The 21,177-nt window shown below is 36.1% G+C and overlaps 5 protein-coding genes across 10 annotated transcripts; 2 read left to right on the top strand and 3 right to left on the bottom strand.

Annotated features, from left to right (window-relative positions):
- Positions 1-2,948: 2,948 nt before the first annotated feature.
- On the top strand, positions 2,949-4,190 carry LOC107861830 (dynein light chain 1, cytoplasmic). The gene is made up of 2 exons (XM_016707201.2): positions 2,949-3,335; positions 3,923-4,190. The coding sequence occupies exons 1-2, from the start codon at positions 3,198-3,200 to the stop codon at positions 4,067-4,069; spliced, it is 285 nt and encodes a 94-aa protein (XP_016562687.2). The 5' UTR covers positions 2,949-3,197; the 3' UTR covers positions 4,070-4,190.
- A 594-nt stretch (positions 4,191-4,784) lies between these two features.
- On the bottom strand, positions 4,785-12,229 carry LOC107861824 (D-3-phosphoglycerate dehydrogenase 2, chloroplastic). The gene is made up of 6 exons (XM_047408809.1): positions 11,659-12,229; positions 7,983-8,495; positions 7,831-7,941; positions 6,888-7,310; positions 6,717-6,764; positions 4,785-5,645 (listed from the first exon to the last, which is right to left on the bottom strand). Exons 1-6 carry the CDS (start codon positions 12,082-12,084, stop codon positions 5,127-5,129), a joined length of 2,040 nt encoding a protein of 679 aa, XP_047264765.1. The 5' UTR covers positions 12,085-12,229; the 3' UTR covers positions 4,785-5,126.
- A 1,132-nt stretch (positions 12,230-13,361) lies between these two features.
- LOC107861828 (glyoxylate/hydroxypyruvate reductase A HPR2-like) lies at positions 13,362-13,961 on the bottom strand. Its single transcript, XM_016707199.2, has one exon. The coding sequence runs from the start codon at positions 13,959-13,961 to the stop codon at positions 13,362-13,364; it is 600 nt and encodes a 199-aa protein (XP_016562685.1).
- Positions 13,668-18,779, top strand: LOC107861822 (rop guanine nucleotide exchange factor 12). Of its 6 annotated transcripts, XM_047410121.1 has the most exons (9): positions 13,668-13,808; positions 13,910-13,954; positions 15,789-15,956; positions 16,538-16,654; positions 16,754-16,908; positions 17,001-17,075; positions 17,176-17,436; positions 17,522-17,842; positions 18,041-18,779. In XM_047410121.1, the coding sequence occupies exons 3-9, from the start codon at positions 15,794-15,796 to the stop codon at positions 18,449-18,451; spliced, it is 1,503 nt and encodes a 500-aa protein (XP_047266077.1). In that variant the 5' UTR covers positions 13,668-13,808; positions 13,910-13,954; positions 15,789-15,793; the 3' UTR covers positions 18,452-18,779. The 6 variants fall into 6 exon arrangements, with proteins under 6 accessions (XP_047266077.1, XP_047266079.1, XP_047266076.1 ...); XM_047410123.1 differs by lacking the exon at positions 15,789-15,956; XM_047410120.1 differs by lacking the exon at positions 13,910-13,954 and having other exon boundaries at positions 13,675-13,808.
- A 156-nt stretch (positions 18,780-18,935) lies between these two features.
- LOC107861831 (photosystem I reaction center subunit VI, chloroplastic) lies at positions 18,936-21,109 on the bottom strand. The gene is made up of 3 exons (XM_016707202.2): positions 20,810-21,109; positions 19,858-19,984; positions 18,936-19,236 (listed from the first exon to the last, which is right to left on the bottom strand). The coding sequence occupies exons 1-3, from the start codon at positions 20,938-20,940 to the stop codon at positions 19,057-19,059; spliced, it is 438 nt and encodes a 145-aa protein (XP_016562688.1). The 5' UTR covers positions 20,941-21,109; the 3' UTR covers positions 18,936-19,056.
- Positions 21,110-21,177: the final 68 nt, after the last annotated feature.

The raw sequence follows: 21,177 nt of genomic DNA, 5'->3' as shown, positions 1-21,177 counted from the left end.
CCCCTTCCAGCCCCCGTCCCCACCCCACTCCACCCCAGCCCTTTCCAGCCCCCACACCCCATCCCAACACTCTTTCAGCCCCCCTCCCCCCACATATGTTAACTTTTTATTTTAATTTTAATTTTTCCTCTCAATTCAATTCTTTTCATTTCTTTAATTAAAATTTGAATTTGAAATCTTTTTATTTTTTAGGAAATTAAAATTAAAATTTAAATTGAAAGTGAATGATAGTGAATATTGAAAAAAATTAGTGAATTTCGCTTGAAAAAAATTAAACTTTTTGTGAATTTGTTAAAAATATTCAAATTTAAAAATCAAAAAATTATTATGTTTGTATATATGAATTTGTAGTTAAAATTTTAAATTAGTTGGGAAAGAATTTTAATTATTTGGAATGGATTTGATGTTTAATTTGTGAGAAAAAATAAAAACATGATTATTCAAATTTTTCTACAATTTATAAATTTTTCTTATTTAATTAAATTAATTTTAATATTTAATTTGTTATGTAACATTTTAAAAATGACTTGGAATTTAATGTAATTTTTTTTAAATGACGTGGCAGAAGTGGCAGCTGACATGGCAGCTGATGTGGGAGAGAGTGTGTTACACTCACCAAAAAAGGGTTTAAAATGTTGTTTTTTAGTAGATTCAGGGTCCAGATAACTAACATGTAAGTAGAAGTGTCCAACTTACAAAACCGACATAGTACAGGGATCCAGAAGGTCATTTTGCACTTAAAATATAATCAATGTTTATAAATCAACATGTGGTATAAAATTCAAAAAATATAAGAAGAAGATAATGTCACATCTTTTTTATTTGATTACAATCTTATTTTAAAATATGGTAAACATGAAATTCCAAGCCATAGTACTAAAATATATATAGTCATTTTTCAAAAGAAAATTTAAGCAGCAAATAAATAAAGAAAAAAAGTTGGAAATCACGATCATCAAGCAAAGATGACAAATTTACTTGTACAAATTATTGAACGAGGTAGGTGATAGAGCTATTGTGCTAGAAAATTTAGAGCACTCTAAGAGATATAGGAATTTTAGATATTATGGATGTATTATGGTCGAGAAAGTGGAGCAATATTAGTAAGATGAGTAGGAGGAGAGCAACCGGACCTTATGAGATTCCTTGGAGTTTTGGAAGAGCTCAGACAGGTCAGGGATGAAGTGGGTGATTGAGTTGTTCAATGTCATTTTTAAGACGGCTACAATATTCGAGAATATAATGAAGGTGGAGTACAATGATCCTATTGTATAAAAATAAGGATGTCATCCAAAATTACAACAATTATAGGGGTGTCAATTTGTCAAGTCACGCTATGAAAGTTTGGAAGCGAGCGATGGAGATGATGGTGAGGGGTGTGTGTCCACATCCGAGAACTAGTTTGAATTCATGCCGGGGCGATCCACTAAGGAAGTCATCCATCTGGTGAGGAGACTGATGGAGCATTATTGAACAAAAAAAAAAAGCAGGACTTATATATAGTGTTCATTGACATTGAGAAAACCTACAACAAAATTTTGAAGGAAGCTCTTTGGAGATACCTGGAGGCTAGAGGTGTACCAATAGCTTACATTAGGGCGATAAAGGATATGTATGATAGATATAAGATATGGGTTGGGACGGTAGAAGGAGACTCGGAACATTTTTCTGTAAAAATGGGATTGCACCAGGGTTCAACTCTTTGTCCTTTTTCTCTTTGTTGTAGTGATGGATGTATTGACGCAGGTCATCCAAGATGAAGTGTCTTGATGTATGTTATTTACAAATGATATACTGCTGATTGATGAGACACGTATCAACGTAGATGATAGGTTGGAGGTATGGAGACAAAACTCTGAAACTAAAGAATTTGAGTTGAGTAGGACCAAAATGGAGTATCTGAAGTGTAAATTCAATGAGGGGTTGCATAAGGAAGACGTGGAAGTATGTCTGGACACATGCATAGGCTCTCCCCAAGAGTGATCGTTTTAAATATCTTGACTCTATTTTTCAGGATGCTGAGGTCATAGACGGTGATGTCACTCACCGTATGATGCGACGTGGATGAAGTGGAGGCCTGCCTCTGGAGTCTTGTGTGATAAAAAAATGTTACCGAACTTAAAAGTAAGTTTTATACAGTAATGGTTAGACCAATGTTGCTATATGGGTGGAGTGTTGGCCAATAAAAAACTCTCATGTTCAGAAGATATATATCGTGGAGATGAGGATGTTGGGATGGATGTGTGGACGTATTAGGTGTGATAGAATTAAGAATGAGGTTATTCGAGATAAGGGTGGGATCGACCTCCATGGTGGACAAGACAAAGGAAGTGAGATTGAGATGGTTTGGATATGTGATGAGGCGGGGTTCAGACACCCTAATGATGAGGTGCGAGAGGTTGGATATAGTAGGCGCGAAGAAGGATAAAGATAGGCCGAAGTAGTATTAGGGGAGGTGATTAGACAGAACATGACACATATTCAGGTTATCAAGGTCATGACCTTAGGTAGGGGATATGGAGGACACGTGTTAAATGGAATGTTAATCGGCTAGGAGTATTGTCGTGCACCATAATATGGTGGCTTAAGGTTTAGCTGTAGCTATCTATCATGTTGTTTATTGCTTTTTGATTACTGCATTATTTTATGGCGATTAGTATTTTGCTGTGGTTGATTGGTTGGTATATTTTTTTTACTATTTTTCTCTTCTTTGTATTTGAATTTGCTAAACTTGAACCGAACGTTTTTTAAAAATAACCTCTCTATCTTTTTGAAGCAGTGATAAAATCTGCATATATTTTACTTTCTCCAGACCTCACTTGAAGAATTTTACGGGTATGTTGTTGCAGTAGTTGGAAATCACGATGATAAGTTTAGCCCTTATCAGATGTTATCATCCACATCATTATCCAATAGGGCATGACAAAGAAAGAGAAGGCTTAAACATAGAATAACTTTAAAATGTGCTTTAGGTAAGTAGGAATATACGACACGGTTGCATGTGTCAGCACCAAAATATCTCACCTTTTCACTTTTGCTAAAAAAGGGATTTAAACTGAGAATTATTGTTTCAATCACTGTTTTCATTTTCTTGCTTAGAGATAAGAGAGGGAAAAGTTCATTTCTCTATTGTATAAATTGAAATCTTCTACTTCAGAGCAATAAACAAAGAGGGAAACAGATACCAGTTGAGAAAAATGCTGGAAGGGAAAGGGGTGATTCAAGATACAGACATGCCTGTGAAGATGCAGATCCAAGCAATGCGTTTGGCTTCTCAAGCTCTGGATGTTTATGATGTTTTAGACTGCACATCCATTGCTGCTCATATTAAGAAGGTGATTAATTCTGTCTGGCTTTTCGTTGAATTGTGTGACCAAATCTAAAAGTTTAAACTGTTAGAGAAGCATACTGTTACTTGCTTGATTATATTTTTGACACTATCAGCACGCGTTCTCTAGACAAGTTGACCACACATTTCTAGATAAGTTATGTTATACACCTTCCAGGATGTGCAGGGTGTCCAATGTTACATTCATTGAGTGAATGAGCTGTTCTCCTCATATGATATTGAGGAATCCTCATCGCACCGTGAGCTAGTTTTTACGATTGAATTAGGACAAAGGTACATTTTCTTAATATGGTAAGAGAATATGCAGATGTTATGAGTTCAAATTCATTATCAAAAAAGAAATTTTACGCGTTTGGTGCCTCAAAAAGAATCAGATCACAACTGAGGGGGAAAATATAGTATTAATTAAGAGGGACAACCACATGATTGAGACGTAAATGTAAAACAAGTGGTTTGTCACACATGTGGATAATAGTTAAAAGATACACTTAAATAAATTTTTCTAACAGGATATGTTGGGCCTTCTTCATTCAATATTTTTTCTGAAAGTTTTGGGGTTGTGTATATATGCAGGAGTTTGACAAGAAATATGGGGGTGGCTGGCAGTGCGTGGTGGGATCAAAATTCGGGTGTTACTTCACTCATACTAAAGGAACATTTATCTATTTCACCTTGGAGACTCTTAACTTCCTCATCTTCAAAGGAGCCAACTCTCCTTAGTAAGATTTTGATTGTGAAAACAAGGCCTGTAATTACTCTTAGCTTAATAACTTAATTGTTAGAGGGTTGGAAATTTGTAATTTTAGCCAGTTTCCACACCAAATGGGATTTATTTGAGGCATATCATGTTTCCACTGTTACCTATTCCTTGTATTCCAATACCTATCAAGGAGGAGTTTTGATTCCTCAGAGGACAGGATTTGGCACTTGTTAGAGTCAAAAAGTTAGATTTCCTTAATATCCTATTTCTGAAATCTGAACTACCCTGAATATATTCTTTTAACAACCCTAATGTCGGGACCAACTTATGTTCACCTCGCAGCCAATTGGTATAGTTCAGGCAATACCTGGATGACTCTTGGTTCTTGAGCATGTTGGGGGAGCTAATGGGTAAGAAGGAGAAAGCCCCATGGTTGCACCTCACAGCCAATTGGCATGGTTCAGGTTCATTTTTAGTTTCTGGGGCCTCTGAAATGTTAGCAGCCAATTCCATCTGTGGTGGATCCAATCCTGCTCTTTCTGAGAATCTGTAAACAGCAGCAGATATAAGGGCGTAACTTTTACATTACCTTGAAGGCTTGAACCAGTAAGAGTACAAGATCATCTGTGCTATAACAATAAACCTCTTTGTTAGACATTTACCAACAATAGACACACTCAGAACTCAGAAGCAACAAACGAATCACCCATGTGAGGAACATATTGAGACGCAATATCACAAGGAATGATGAGAACAAACACCTCAATGTGCTACTATCAACCATCCTCACATGTTTCCAATTAGCAAAAGAAAGAGGGGCATGTCCAAATTTTACATTAGCTTGAACCAGTGAAACACTTGGCATCTTACTCTGGATGACGAATATAAAAGCGGAAGAATCAACTATGACCTGAGTGCAAGATCATCAGACCTCTTTTTTATTAATAACCAAGTGTTTGTAGTAGGATTCAGAACTCAAAAGGAGGGATTCAACATGATTGATTACACGCGGGCTTCTCGGTGGATCACCCTTCCCAATACGTACTTCCAAGATCAACAGACCTTCACCAGGAAGTATCAAAGAACAGGAGTTAGTAACGGCTTGTTCGAAAAGTATGCCTCCAAGTTTGCAATGACGAGGTCAGCCATCTCCTTACGGCTCTCCACAGTGGCAGCTGCGATGTGAGGTGATAGTACAACATTATTAAGTTTAGCTAGTTGCATAGGCACTTCAGGTTCATGTTCAAGAACATCAAACCCTGCTCCTCCCAACCTGCCTTCTGCAAGGGCAGAAACCAGCTCAGGTTCATCAATATGAGAACCCCTTGCAATGTTGATAACAACTCCATTTGGACCCAAGGCGTCTATAACTCCACGGTTGACAATGTGATGAGTTTCATCAGTCAAGGCACAAGCAATGACAAGGATCTGGCAGTTGGAGGCCAAGTCAATAACACGTGGATAGTAGGTATGCGTTGACTCTGGTTTTTGTGAACGCGAATGGTAACTGATTGAACATCCAAAAGCTTCAGCTCTCTTGGCAATTGCTGAACCAATCCTCCCTAAGCCTACAATACCTACCGATTTGCCGCTAAACTGAAAGAAAAATGGAAGCACAAACCAAGATAAGCTCTTAGGAGAAACAAGACTTAGAAAGGGGAAAGTAAAAAAGCTAACATGGTTCAATGCTTCATTCTTAGATTTTTAAAGATTTCCTAAATGATGAAGGGATAAAAAATTTTAACTATTCCGAAATGTCGATTGTAATAATAATAAGGGGTAAATCAAATTGAATATTCAACTTTAGATAGGTTCAAAATACACAAGGTCACCAGGCAAAGCAGATAAAGTTCCTTGTAATCAATATCATCATACCAGTTAAACAAGGGTAAAAAAATGTTCTTTACATTCGAAATATCTTAATTTTACACGCCGCTATTTCTAGAGACCTTCCATACTCTTGTCATTAGTAAATAATCTTGTATTTGAGCTCGACTCAACAGACCTACCAAAAGTAAAATATCGGATAATTTTGAACCATAATCAAAAGTATAGGGATAGTTTTGGACCTTTTTACCAAGGTATTTTGACACATAAATGAAATCAACCCAAACTATGCTGGAGCTATGTTAAAAGCCAAGGGCAAATAGGAAATAATCTGCTAATGAAAAGGATATACAAGACTGCAAAAGTACAACGTAGTCTAAAATTAAGATAAATATGAACATTTATTTAAATAAGGTAAATGCTGAACACATTGCACTCGAATGTGTAGCTTAGAGGTTAATGAGATAAGTTGTGAAGCACAGATAATCTTCTTAACTATATGAATCTTTGATGGGTAGAGTTACCAAATACGTGTAATGATGGGAGGTAGTAGGTAGCCGTGGAAGACGTTCTACTAGATCCAACTAAATCAGGGGCGGAATTAGGGGGTCCCCCTCCGCAAAAGTATTATACAATATATATATATGATAATTTTTTATTTTATTTTTATTATAAAAAAGACAATTCGGTGTACTAAAACTTATGCGTGGTGTCTGGGGAAGGATCCCACCACAACGGTGTATCGTACGCAGTCTTACCTTGCATTTCTGTCGGAGGCTGTTTTCAAAACTTGAACCCGTGACCTCCTGATCACATGGCAGCAATCGTACGCAGCCTTACCTTGCATTTCTGTCGGAGGCTGTTTTCAAGATTTGAACCCGTGACCTCCTGGTCACGTGGAGGCAACTTTACCAGTTACTCCAACTAAGATCAGTGGTTTAGGTAAATTCAAAATTTACCTTCACCGGCAAAGATGGGGACTGGTAAGCAAAATGGGTCAAAAGGATGTACCTTGGCAGTCAAATCGAAATCCTTTTGCTTCCAAATCCCATTCCTGACGAAGCGATCAGCTTCACAAATCCTCCTCAAAGTTGCAATTGTGAGTAAAATGGCCATGTCTGCAACATCATCTGTAACAGCATCGGGTGTGGAAGTGACCCTAATCCCTCTCTCTTCGCACTTCACCAAATCAATCTTGTCAAGCCCAGAACTGTGACTCGATATGATTTCCAATCTGGGCAGAGCGTCGATCAACGGAGAGTTGGCTCCCAGTACTCCATTCCCCACCACTGCTCGGATGGAATCTGCGTGTAGTTTGAGAGATTCAGCGGGAATTTCCCAGTACTTGAAGAGGGTGAAACGTTTGGACAGCTCTTGCTGGATGTAATTGGACAATGGACGCATCAATAATACCCCTATCTCTTCCATTTCTGTTTACCACAACAAAAGGAGATCTCTTTACCACTACTCAAACGAACCCCTTTCGTGTACTGATTTTTTTTTCTTTTTGAAAAAGTTTCTTTCATGGACCCGTGGACCAAGATTTTACACATGTTAAATTTAGCTAGAGGATGAAAAAGGGAGGTTGTGCTCCTAACACTGCAACAATATACAGTGCAATTTGGCATTAAAAGTCGAGGAGTTTTCAACGAGTTTTAGTCTGTTGTTTATCCAAACAATTTGATAACTTCCAGAAAGGTTTGAATGGTAAATTGAAATATTCAGAGCAAGAGTTGATCTTCAAAATTGACTCGGACAATCTGAACTAGTTATTATGTAGTCCACTCGTCACTGTAAAACTATCACGGGACAGTGTATCTATCCTACAAAATGACCGATCATTCAATACGACCAGTTTGATCATGAATTCTCTAACGAGATCTCCCATTAAACCATCAACGTTGTAATCATTAATGTATTATTTATGTAAGATGGAAAATATTCAGATACAAACAGTGACAGCAAGTTGAAGCACCCAAACAATCAAGAAATATTTGCTCGAAAGCTCAGGAGACAATGTGCTCCTACATGAAGTGGACATAATTGTTGCAGCAAAATGTAACGTCTAAACAATAATTATAGCAGCCATTCATCATATTCTTAAACCACTGGAGTTAACAGCGGTTTCTTCAGAAAGTGAGCTTCTAAGTTCCCAAGGACAAGGTCAGCCATGGCCTTGCGTGTTTCCTTTGTGCCACTACCTACATGAGGCAATAGGACCACATTCTCAAGGCCAAAGAGCTGCTCTGGTACTCCAGGCTCATTCTCAAACACATCAAGGCCAGCACCCCCTAATCGGCCTTCAAGAAGAGCAGATACAAGCTCCTTTTCATCAACATGAGGACCCCTACCAATGTTAATCAGAACCCCTTTTGGTCCCAAAGCTTCCATGACTTCACGATTGACAATATGATGAGTTTCAGGAGTCAGTGGACATGCCACAACCAGAATCTGGCAATTGGAAGCCAACTCAGCAACACTTGGATAGTACTTATAATTTGTATTTGGCTTTTCTGATCTCGTGTAGTAACTGATTGGACAGTCAAAAGCTTCTGCTCTCTTAGCAATTGCTAAGCCAATCCTTCCCAATCCTATGATACCCACTGATTTGCCACTAAACTGCAAAAGAGATGGAAGGAATCAGGTAGAGATTTATACATATCCCAAAGCCAAAAATATACATCATTGAATGAAAGAGTACGTTCCATTTTTCTCAGTCAATTTGCCAGATATAACCAGAGTAATACCACAGGAAAAGGCTCCAAAAATTACAACTAAGAACAACCAGAAATTGCTATCTGGTGACTAACTGGCTTTAGCTTCCACAGTTAATGTGACACTACCTCCAAGACAATTACTTACAACTAATATGGTCATATAGTATGTCTTAGAGTTCCGTCCAAAGGAAATTCAAGTTCTCCACTAGCCAAAGACTTATTGGTATTCAATATCAATTTTTCCAAATGAAAAAATGCTTTATTTTGCTACATAAGCACAGAATACATTTGAAGTACATTAAGTTGAAAGGAAAGCATGCAACACAATTAAAGGGTATTATGGAATAGCTCTCTTAAAATGAACACAAGTTATGGATGAATATTGAGGCTCATCTAAAACATCGAGCAACTCAAGGATATACATATTGCCACAGATGTGTTATAGAAGCAAAGAAGCTCTTTACCACATAACAGTGAAAGATCAAACAGTTGAAAAGGAGAACTCGGAACCAAAATGAGCCACGAAATTAAAAAAGTGACCAAAAAAGGTCACCTATTTTAAAAGTTACCAAAATAGGCTAAACGTAATAATTTATTACGTTTTCTACTTTTTGTTAACGGTCAACTAACGGAGTTGACTTTTTAAAAAACGTAAGAAGTTATTACGTTTTACACATTTATTTGTAAAACGTAATAATTTATTACGTTGTGTCAGAAAAATATATAAAACGTAAGAATTTCTTACGTTTTATACGAGAATTGAGGTAAAGAAAGCCATTGATTAGTCACATCAATAATAAAAGTCACTTTTCTGAAAAGTTGAACTAAAACGTAAGACTTTGCTACGTGTTTCACTTTTTAAAAGACTGATAAAACGTAATATTTTATTACGTTATTAACTTTTTAGAATCCAAGTGGATTGATTATGTCTTGTATGCAGGTGATAAAAGTTGACCATGAGACTCACGGTGTTGACACCCCAGAAGATGTAGACAAGATAGAGCAGTTCATGCGGGAGAGAAACTTCTCTTAGAGCAGATTATGTTTCTGTTGGATAACTTTGGTGATGTATAGAGATATAGACGTTGAGCTTTCTGGAAACCATTTTCAGTCGGACTCAGTGCACTATTGGTGTTGCTGAATTGTATACTCGAACTTAGAAATAGGAAGTAGCTGTATTCAATCCAATGAAATTCAAATTTTGCTGTTAAACCTTACTTGGGACTGGTTATTTCCGTTGATTTGCAAGGTTATGCATTTCTAATTGTTTCAATGAGTGGAATTGTGTAATTTGGATATGTCTACAGCAGCCCTGTCAAATATATACATTTTTTCTAGAGTGAATAAGATATTTAGTTTTGCATTGACAGCATCTCAGTGCCAATGTCTAAAGTCCAATGGTGGTAGTTTGGAAATGGTTGCAAGTGGAAAGCTTCGTGAGTATAGATTTTCCTAAAATGCATGGGTAATAGCTGGTACAACTTCCAATTTATAAGAAACCAAAACAAATTAGTGTTACTGGCAGTATAAAAAGGACGGATTCTAAAAAGCTAATAACGTAATAAAATATTACATTCTATCAGTCTTTTAAAAAGTGAAACACGTAACAAAGTCTTACGTTTTAGTACAACTTTTCAGAAAACTGACTTTTATTATTGATTTGACTAATCAATGCCCTTCTTTTACCTTGATTCTCGTGTAAAACGTAAGAAATTCTTACGTTTTACATATTTTTCTGACACAATGTAATAAATTATTATGTTTTACAAATAAATGTGTAAAACGTAATAATTTATTACATTTTTAAAAAAGTCAACTCCGTTAGTTGATCGTTAACAAAAAAGTGAAAAACGTAATAAATTATTACGTTTAACCTATTTTGGTAACTTTTTAAATAGATAGCTTATTTTGGTTCCGAGTTCTGAAAATGACAGGTGAATATTAAACTGCAAGCTCCCTGAAATAACACAAAGACCAGATAATAAGAGGGGGGACGACCCGGTTCATACCTACTCCATAGGTGTCGGGGAGGGGGGGACCACTCCGGGCCTGACCTACGCGCCCTCGCGTTTCGAACCCCCGACCCTGGCACACCTCGGTAAGCAAGCTTACCGCTGAGCCAAGGCCATCCCTCTAAAGACCAGATAATAAGAGAATTAACAGAAATGACAGAACCTCCTATCTTGTAAAGAGTATTCGTTTGGGCTCTTGGTATTTTCTTTTCAAGCACAAAAGTCACAGATGATAAAACAAAAGCTATGAAATCCAAAGCACTGCTAGATATTTAATTGGCCATCAAACACATTAAAATTACATTAATGCAAAGAATTAGATGCGCTGACATAGATCAGAATCTGTAACCATATTTGGCACGATTCAATACTACAATACGCGCCAATAATGGGTTTCTTGAGCCGCGGGTCTATCGGAAACAACCTATCTATCCGTGAAGGAGGGGGAAGGTCTCCGTACACTCCACCCTCCCCAGATCCCACTTTGTGGAACTACACTAGGTATGTTGGTGTAGTAGTAATAGTATGCGCCAATACTATTGAATTTTTATATATATGGGAAAGCAGAAATCATCTCCTTTGTATAAGTGGATAGGAGAAGTACAAGAACTTGATGTCAGGCAACAAGCCTATATTTCTAACACTCCAGTAAACCCAAGAATCCACAGATAGTAATATTTTCGTTTCTTTACAGCTAAATTTCCCATATTTTTGCTTCAGGCAGCAAAGCCAATAATTGACAGATGGTAATATTAGCATCTCTTTATATCTAAATTTCCCATCTTTTTTGGTTCAGGCAGCAAAGCTTCAAAATTTCAATGAAATGTGCTTTTCTCATAGGCATCAGACTATGATATACAGACCTTATAAAAAAAAGGGTCTAGTGCAATAAAGCTCCCGCGGGGTCTATCGTTTGCAGCCTTACTTTGCATTTCTGCAAGAGTCTATTTCCACGACTTAACCCGTGACCTCCTAGTAGGATGGTATACAGACCTAACATGGACAAAATAAAAGCGGCAGAAATTGAACAAAAAGAAAGTGAAAATTGGAGACCTTAGAAGTCAATTTGAAATCACCGGAGGTCTTCCACAGCCCTTTCCTAACATAGCGATCACACTCACAAATCCTCCTAAGTACAGCCAGCATCAATCCAATAGCCAAATCAGCGACATCCTCAGTCAAAACATCAGGAGTATTCGTAACCCTAATCCCCTTCTCTTTACACTTATTCAAATCAATCTTATCTAAACCAACACTGAAACTCGAAACAATCTCGAGCTTCGGAAGGGAATCGATTAACTCAGCGTCAGCGCCGGCGAAGGCATTGCCGACAACAGCACGGATGGAATCAGCGTGCTCATTCAGGAATTCAGACTTCTGCGGGAAGTTCCAGAAGCGGAAGAGCTTGAATCGCTTGTCTAGTTCTCGCTCTAAGTAGGATGACATTGGACACGCCATCAATACTCCGATGCTTTCCATTTTTTTGTTTGTGTGTGTGCGCGCGGAGAGTGAAGAGTTGCCTTGTGAACTCTCCTTCTTTTGTTATGAGGAGTTGATCAGTTGCACAAGATGTGTGGTGACTTTTTCATCTGTTTGTACAACAATATTATGGGACAAGTAAAATCAACGAGAGAGTAATCCATATCAACTAAATATTTACTTGAAAAATATGTATTAAATTAATTTTATTAATTATATTTTTAAATTTTAAGTTTAATTATTGAATTTTTTTTTTCATTTTATTTTACGTGACACTTTCTTTTTATAAGTCTGCCGTAAAAAAAATGTTATCTTATTATATTTAGAAATAATTGACTTTAAATTTCTCTTTTATTTCAAATGAAATGATTTACAGTGATACAACTATCAAAAGTTATTTTAAATTATAAGTTTTGAAAGTGTTTTTTTTTAAACATCATATCAAAGGATGTCATATAAAATAAGACGTAGAAAGTAATTAAAACATATACTTAAAAAAAAAAAAAAAATTTAATTTGCTAAAACAGACAAGTAAATATGCTAACATTTATCAGATAGTGAAGATACACGTACATGATACACCACTCTTTTAACGAGATCTAAATTTACTCTAAATAGCAAAATTGTGGAATATATTTGCCACTTTTCCAATACTAAATATAACACTTCTTCAGCCCCATTTTATGCGTCATTTTTTTTTTTCGTCCCAAAAAGAATGTCATATTTTCTTATTTCCTATTTGGTAACAATTTAAAGATACAATTTCACTTTTATCTTTATTGGTCCTACGCACTTAATTAAGGATAGTAATAGAAAATTTTTTAATAAGAACAATATGAAAAACATTATCAAATCTTTCCTTATTTTTGAAACTTCATATTCGATCAAACTATAACACATAAAATAAAAAAAATGGAGAGTAATATATTATAAGGAGAGTGCTTGATAAACTAAAAATTATACAAATACACAACTTATGTTTCCAATATTACAAAAAATCTCAATTCCCTGAACATATTACAAAAATTCCAACATATACACAGAATGCTATGTATATGTCGGCTATTCTATGTATATTAATAGAAAGAGAGAGTAAAGTAATTAAAAAAAGTGAGGGAGAGTATAATTTATATTTATGTTATTTATACAAATTTAAATTTTGTTCCTAAAAGTGGTTACCGATGACATTACTATAGGCCAGTTCGCAATCGCTGCTTTTAAGCCCATACCCGAGAGTCCAAAATTAGTCTCAACACGCTCTGTAGCACTGGACGTGACTACAACTTGGACCAAAAATCCAAAAGAAAATCTTCTGGTGGACACAGAGAGAAATGTACCTTGGTCGTCAACATGAAATCACCATTCTTCTTCCAGTCTCCGTTCTTAATGTATCGATCACACTGGCAAATCCTCCTCAAAACTGCCAAAATCAAAGCAATTCCGGTATCTGCAGCATCATCCGTAATCAAATCAGGACAATAAGTAACCTTAATCCCCTTTTCCCTGCAAAGTCCCAAATCGATCTTATCCAATCCCACACTGTAACTCGATACGATTTCCAGCTTCGGTAATGCTCCGATTAACTCCGCATTTGCTCCTATCGTTGCGTTTCCGACGACTCCTTGGATGGACTCTGAATGTAGTTTCAAATAGTGGCTTTTTTGATTTGCTGGGAATTTCCAGAGGCGGAGGAAGTTGAAACGCTTGTCTAGCTCATGTTCAAGGTATGGTGACATTGGGCATGTCATTAACACTCCTATAGATTCCATTTCTCCTGCTTGTCTAGCCCTATCCGCTTGAATCTCGGTGCTTATGTAATTGGTAGGTGAGACTTGAGAGTTGCTCCACACGACATGTGCCTTTTTAAAAGGTACCATACATAAAAATGCTATTTAATTTGGCGTGAGATTACATCTATTACCTTCAACTCTAGATATGCATAAGTAGTAGCTTAAAATTTGTATAAAGTTGAATAAGTAGACACATATATCCCATGTGACATCTTACATGATCAATTTTTGTCTTACATGATATCCTAAGTATATTATGTCATATAGAATGTCTTTATTAGTACAAGTTTAAGTATGCCACATAGGAGATATGGCTTTAATATTATCACTTGATAGATACAAGTCCAACCAAACAAAATAATGACAGTCGATGCATTAAAGTGTCCGTTATGCTGGGATTCAAGAAAATACTAATTTTTATTGTACATAATCTTATCATGCATTTCTACGAAAGATTGTCTTCACAATTTAAATTCGTAACCTCATAATCACATGGTAACAATTTCACTAATTGCTCCAAGGCTCTCCTTCACGTTCAATCAAACAAAGTAAATTTAATTCTGAGGTTAAATTCTAAATATTCCATCTTACCCATGAACAAAACGATCCTAAAGTTAATAATGGAAGACAATATGTGAATTCAATTATATTCACATTATCGCCTTCCTGAATCCTTCCTGGTCCATCATTATCATGATCATGTGTTGCACCATGCATGCAAATTACGTATAATATTGCTTACTATATAAAATTTTTTAAAATGTTATTAACTTTTAAATAATATAACAATTAAGCCCTTTGCATTGTTTAGTGAATAAAAGTTGATTAAACAACTGATCATCATTCATAAGGTTGGCTATTGTTTTCCCAGAAGCAAGTCGTGCGAAGCAGTTACGTAAAATAAAAAAGGCCATATGCCAACCTTGGAGAGAACCACCCCATTTGTTTTATCAACTTACTATTTGAATAGAAAATTAGTATGGAGGAAAAATAAGTTATCTTTTTAATTAGGGAAAAGAATACAGACAAAATATAAGTACACATTATTTTTTGGCAGCAGTTTTGCCAATATTTGACCTTATCTCGATTCTTATTTTATGAAAGTAGAATGTGTGCCATTAACGTTCACCCATTTGTTGTTTCAGCGATGTTCTTCTGAACAAGACAAGAAAACAAAATGGTTAATAACATCCTTTGGTACCTTATTTATTATTAAATTTAATCTTACTGTTTGTTAACATCTAACATATTTATTATATTGAAATGTGTATTGTTAATCCTTTTGCTTATGAACATTCACAGATATTCAGATCATTAACCGTTCCACCGTTTAATACCATGCATTAAGCTAAAATCCATACAGCTATCCTATATTTAAGCTTAATATACTTTTAAAAATGATCATAACATATACCTATATAAAAAGACCAAAATAACATATTTTATTTAATTAAAGTTAAATGTATTGAATAAGGGTAGTCTGGTGCTCCACAACACACGGTATGTATAGATTTCGATGAAAAATCGAACCTCAAGGGTTAATATATAGTATAACTTTACCTTGCATTTCTATAATATGCTATTTCTTGGCTTAACCTATGACCTCCCGGTTATGGAATGCTCATAAAAACTTGCCAATCAATCCTTCATTTATATAGAAAAAAACATACACCCCACGTTCTCTCAACCATTCACAAAAACAGAGAGCCTAACATCAAAGACTCCTTCATTTTCCATCAACCAAGAAAGAAAAAAGACTTGTGTCTCTTTTTCTCTTCCTATCTGCCCCTGCTGAACCCCTTTTTCCTTCTCTCAAAGTTTCCATTTTCTTCATCCATCGCCCTATCATTGCATATTTTCTGTTTTATTGTTTCGACCTCAGTCGTGTTGGTATTATTTTGTTGCTTGAATCAGAAAATATGGTTCGAGCAGTTGAGGAAGAGAAATTAGAGATTCCTTCAACAGAATCTCAAAACGTTAATGGGTGGAGACTTACCCGTAAAGAGACCATCAGGGCACGTAATATTAGTAAGGCCGATGATTCTGCCTCTCCTACCGTCAACCAGAACAACGCTCCTTCAGGCATGTCATCTTCTTCTTCTCTTCGAAAATGTTATCACATACTTCATTCATTCAAATGTGAATATTCTTCTCGTCTCTCATAATGGCTAATTTTTTAACGGAATTTAGATATTTCATTTCACTCCCTTTGAGGCTTCAACTCGAGGCTAATTTTTTCAAGGATTTTTTTTTCTTTTGGAAATTGGCAAAAGCATTCAATTTTATCTGCTCCTGTTTCATGTAGTTTTTATGCTTTTGTTTCTTCCAATCCCTATGCCGCTCCTTATGTGCATTCTACAATTCATGTTGGTTATGGCAGAGTCAGAAATTTCATTAAAGGGGTTCGAAGTGTACAGAAACAAATCATAGAAGAAGGATATATGGGGTTCAACATATGCTATACATGCATATTAAAAAAAAAATTGACCTTATATATACCGTGTAATTTTCTGGCGAAGGAACCCTCCTGGCCTCTTAGTTCCGTCTGAAATGATTTTACATGGATTTCTATAATAACAATATGTTTTTTTTTTAATCTTCTTTTCTTTTTTGCTTGGTCTGACCATATTTTTGGCGAATGTGCTCTTCTAATTTTTACTCAGAAATGGAGCAGATGAAGGAAAAATTTGCCAAGTTGCTCCTTGGTGAGGATATGTCTGGTGGAGGAAAGGGTGTTTCATCAGCATTGGCGTTGTCAAATGCAATCACAAACCTAGCAGGTATCCTTATCCCGCCATGTCTTCATCTGTATATAGCGATATATTTATGAATATAAACAAAATCAATATATCTTTTGTTTCTTTTTCACAAATATGCAGCTTCGGCATTTGGAGAACAGAAGAGATTGGAGCCCATGCAACCAGAGACGAAAATCAAGTGGAGAAAAGAAATTGATTGGCTCTTGTCTGTTACAGATCATATTGTTGAATTTGTTGCTTCTAAACAAAAAGCAAAAGATGGAACAACCATGGAGGTACACAATGGTCTCTCCTCGAAAATTCCTCTTCTCATCTATTACCTATGTTCCTAACAAACTAACAAGAGCCAAATGCTTGCTTTTTTCAGATTATGATAACAAAGCAGAGAACCGATCTTCAAATGAACATCCCAGCATTACGTAAACTTGACACAATGCTTCTGGTAAAGCGAAAACTTTCTTTCATTTTTTGGTTCGGTTATATCATTTTAAATAATGTAGTTTGCGTTTAGTTATGCTTCTGTTTGGTTTTACAATGAACAGGATTGCTTAGATAGTTTTGAAGACCAAAGTGAAATCTCTTATACATCCCAGGACGAAGAAGGAAAAAACAGCAGGAAAGATGATAAATGGTGGATACCTACCCCTAAGGTTCCTCCTAATGGCTTGTCCGATGCTACAAGGAAATGGCTGCAATTTCAGAAAGATTCGGTAAACCAAGTTCATAAAGCAGCCCTCGCCATAAATGCTCAAATTCTTACAGAGATGGAGGTTCCTGAAAATTATATAGAAAACCTTCCCAAGGTACAATAAGGATAAAAAAATTTAGCATCTCTCTGTTAGCAGCTTACTATTTTGATTTAATTTACACTTTTGTGTATGTGTTAAGAATGGGAGAGCAAGTCTTGGAGACTCGATATACAGGAGCATCACGGATGAATACTTTGATCCTGACTACTTCCTTTCAACTATGGACTTGTCCTCTGAACATAAAATTCTAGACCTCAAGAACAGGATTGAGGCTTCCGTAATTATTTGGAGAAGAAAGATGAATGCAAAAGATGCGAAGTCAGCTTGGAGTTCAGCTGTTAGTATGGAGAAAAGAGAAATATTTGAAGAGCGAGCTGAAACTATCTTGCTTATCCTTAAGCATCGGTTCCCAGGAATTCCTCAGTCATCGCTAGACATAAGCAAAATTCAGTACAACAGAGTAAGAAGACCCCGTGTTGATTATTTTTCCATTTTACTGATATTCTAACGTGTCAAGACTGCTTACCTGCTTATTTATGAAATGCATTTACCAGATCATCCATACGCATTGACCCCTACTTCACGGAAGGATTCAGCCTTATAGAAAATCCAGTTGTTTTCAACAAAATCATAACCTATTATCTATTTTGTCTTATAGGATATCGGGCATGCTATTTTAGAAAGCTATTCAAGAATAATTGAGAGCAGGGCATTCACAGTCATGTCGCGAATTGAAGATGTAATACAAGCAGATAATCTAGCCCAAGATCCTTCAAATGGAGAAGTGAAGAGGTATCCTATCGAAGATCCATTGAAAGTATCATATGGAATGAACGACAAGGAAGATGTAGAGAAGCTTAGTTCTGGAGATACTCCTAATTCAATGACACTGCTGGATTTCATGGGATGGGAGGAAGGAGATGATGATGCGGAGAAAGATATGAAGGAAGACCAATCCAAAGAAAGTGACGCAAAACTCGTAAGCAAACCTCCAAATGTAGTTACTAACAATAGAGTCTCTTACCTAGATAATTTAGCTGGTCTCAGAAGTCCAACAGCACGCCACTAAGCGACTTCACTGCAGAATACTGATTGACTCATCAGACGCAAGGACAGACGGACAGAGTTTCACCAGATTTAAGAAAGCTCGGCGTCAAGTGTACATATCGAGATGAATCACAACAATCTAGGATTTCACTAAAGTCGTTCCTTTTGTAAGTAGGGATAAGTTAGTAGACCTAATGGGCCTGTGGCAGTTCTTGAAATCGTTTACTCAGTACAAGATGTCACCTTATTGTTGAACAACAATGGGAATTGCTGACCTTTTACCTGGAATAACCTCTGGTTTCAGATCTATTAATAAAAAAATATGATCTGTAGTTCATCATTTTAAGTTTTATCTGGTTTGCAGTTTACAGAATTGGTAATAAGTTCAATCACCAGTAACTTATCTTAAATTCCTTTCACTTCAACTAAAGAAAGTATAGGTAAGAACACATCAAAAATTTGCTAATATTCGCAGACAAATTAAAGCAATCAAGTAAGAAAGCAAATGCTACAAATTCACCGTAAGACATAAATTATAGTAATGGTAAGTCTTCAATTATACTTAACACAAACTGGAGAACATACATAAATAACAAATTGAAGTATGAGAATTGGATCTGAAAGCAATTAGATCTTGTCACGTGGCCCGAGCTTGGGTGGAAGTTGTGGGCCTTTCTTGATTGGTAGGATATCCCCTGATGCTGTAGAACTGAAGTAAGCGAGGGTGGAGCCACCTCCCAAAATCAAAAATTTGAGCAAGAGACCTCTCTTGGTGAATGGAGCAGCAAATGTCTCAAAGAACTTGCTCTACAAAACATACAGCAGCACGCGACACAGTTAAGTTGGATGGCATGGTTTAGATTGCTTCGCATTTCGAAGATCATAATCTTAAACTGTTTGCTTTTATGCTTTGAAAGAAATTTTTTTTAGGATAGAGCTTCTTGAAAATGTGCTTATCCAACTTCAATCAGAATCATAAATTACACCATGGCCAACTTATATAAAAGTTAGCATGTGATCCATCCTACACATGATTTATTACCAAGCAATGACGAAAAAGATTCCCCGTCTAAATAAATGAAAAACAAAACGACAACTCAAGCATAGTACCAATGAATGCAAAATTGAAGTCAGATGAATAATAAGTAATCTTGATAACTTTTGGAATTCCAGATTCGTAAAGAGATAAATCTGGAAACTCTGAAGAGTATCAAGGAATAAGGCAAAAGCTCCAAGTTGTGCTATTCTCAATGGTTATGGAAAATGACCATATAAGTATGTTATCATACTTCTCTCCAATTGCAATTCTAAACAAATTCATAAAGTTAGACTCACTAACAGGTCATGTGAAAATGTCAACGGAAGTACCATACACATATACAGAAAACTAACAAAACGGATCAAATTGAGTGGACAAAAATAAAGTACCTGAAGAGAGTTGTATGGTGAAGGTGCATCTGATCCATACAAGTCCCACTGGCCAGTGGTGTTGCCCAAATCCTCCAAATCAAAGTATACACTCTTGTCACCATATTTGGCAACCACGGGACCAGCCCTACAATACAAACATGTAATTAGTCATATCACAATGACCTCAACAATTCATGTTTATAAGCAATAAATACATCCAATGTCATTTCAACCCCGTCTTCGGTGCCTATATGAACAGGGTAATTTAAATCTTTTGAAAATTCCTTCTTTTGTTGGATGAACTGAATCAAACTTCCTACCAACATAACTAGCAAATGGATGTTCACAGATGACACCAAGAACATTGATAACATAATTAGTTAAATAAAACTTGTATTTCCACTACTGTCTTAAACAACGGGGTGGTCACACACAGTAGAGGAGCCAGCTTTAAAGCTACGAGTTCGCAGAATCCAGTACCTTCGGTTCAAACCATGTATTTGTATTTAAAAAAAACTCATTTAATATGTAGAAATAATCTATCTAGAAACCCAATAACGTAAAAAAGATTATGGTTTAGAACCCATAAAGTAAAAATCCCGGTTTCGCCTCCAGTCACAAACTGAGTTCAAGTCACAGAGTCACCCACTGTCAAAGACATATTGCAGTACATGTTTGGCTAAGGAAAAAAGACAAGACGGCATATGAGGAGACATGTTGAAGATATATTTAAGTACTCCCTTCGTTCGGTTCACGAGAGTCTATTGACTAATCTTCATGGCTAAATTAAATTAGATTAGTTCATTATTTTAAAATTTAAAGTTTAGATGTTCTATAACTATATAAAAAATACTACAAGTTACAATATTATTAATATGATGAACAAATACATCTTATAATGAAGGGAGTAACTAAATGTGTAAATCATAAGTTGACAATGACAAAAAGGTAGAGGACATCATCTAATTACCTGGATTTAGTGGCTTTCAAATTGACACGAGATGACTTAAGATGAAGCTTAGTTCCGGTGATGGAGCTTCCAGCTAGGCCCTTAACGTAGGTAGTGGGCTGCACTGCTGCAAGTGTTGCTAAAGATGCCATTGCTCTTACACTCCAAACTAACAAAACTACTTTCACAATTCAGATTGTAGGCTGGCAAGTGTCTGGGCTGTGGATATCTTTGGGTTTTGATCTTTTTGCGTGGATCCAAGTATGACATGTGGCAAACTGGGCATCTTTCTACATATACAGAACTCCAGTTAAATGCCGACATGTGTCATACATTGGATAAGCCTATCCCTTTAAGCTTTTGATTTTTTGTTACATATCAATATCTTA

Source organism: Capsicum annuum, chromosome 3, assembly GCF_002878395.1.
Source record: "Capsicum annuum cultivar UCD-10X-F1 chromosome 3, UCD10Xv1.1, whole genome shotgun sequence".
Taxonomy (NCBI): domain Eukaryota; kingdom Viridiplantae; phylum Streptophyta; class Magnoliopsida; order Solanales; family Solanaceae; genus Capsicum; species Capsicum annuum.
This window is presented reverse-complemented; position numbering and strand designations above follow the sequence as displayed.

Bases quoted from the DNA above. Each gene is read 5' to 3' on its own strand.
- LOC107861822 (XM_047410121.1), top strand. From the start codon at position 15,794: ATGGTTCGAGCAGTTGAGGAAGAGAAATTAGAGATTCCTTCAACAGAA. The intron at 15,957-16,537 runs GCATGTCATCTT...ATTTTTACTCAG, and splicing joins CCAGAACAACGCTCCTTCAG to AAATGGAGCAGATGAAGGAA. The intron at 16,909-17,000 runs GTACACAATGGT...TGCTTTTTTCAG, and splicing joins AAGATGGAACAACCATGGAG to ATTATGATAACAAAGCAGAG.
- LOC107861830 (XM_016707201.2), top strand. From the start codon at position 3,198: ATGCTGGAAGGGAAAGGGGTGATTCAAGATACAGACATGCCTGTGAAG. The intron at 3,336-3,922 runs GTGATTAATTCT...GTATATATGCAG, and splicing joins TTGCTGCTCATATTAAGAAG to GAGTTTGACAAGAAATATGG.
- LOC107861828 (XM_016707199.2), bottom strand. From the start codon at position 13,961: ATGGTACCTTTTAAAAAGGCACATGTCGTGTGGAGCAACTCTCAAGTC.
- LOC107861824 (XM_047408809.1), bottom strand. From the start codon at position 12,084: ATGGAAAGCATCGGAGTATTGATGGCGTGTCCAATGTCATCCTACTTA. The intron at 7,942-7,982 runs GTTTAAGAATAT...ATTATTGTTTAG, and splicing joins AACCGCTGTTAACTCCAGTG to ACGTTACATTTTGCTGCAAC. The intron at 5,646-6,716 runs GTAAGGCTGCGT...TTTTTCTTTCAG, and splicing joins GCCTCCGACAGAAATGCAAG to TTTAGCGGCAAATCGGTAGG.
- LOC107861831 (XM_016707202.2), bottom strand. From the start codon at position 20,940: ATGGCATCTTTAGCAACACTTGCAGCAGTGCAGCCCACTACCTACGTT. The intron at 19,985-20,809 runs GTAATTAGATGA...TTTGTATTGTAG, and splicing joins TTGAAAGCCACTAAATCCAG to GGCTGGTCCCGTGGTTGCCA. The intron at 19,237-19,857 runs GTACTTTATTTT...TATGTTTTGTAG, and splicing joins CACCATACAACTCTCTTCAG to AGCAAGTTCTTTGAGACATT.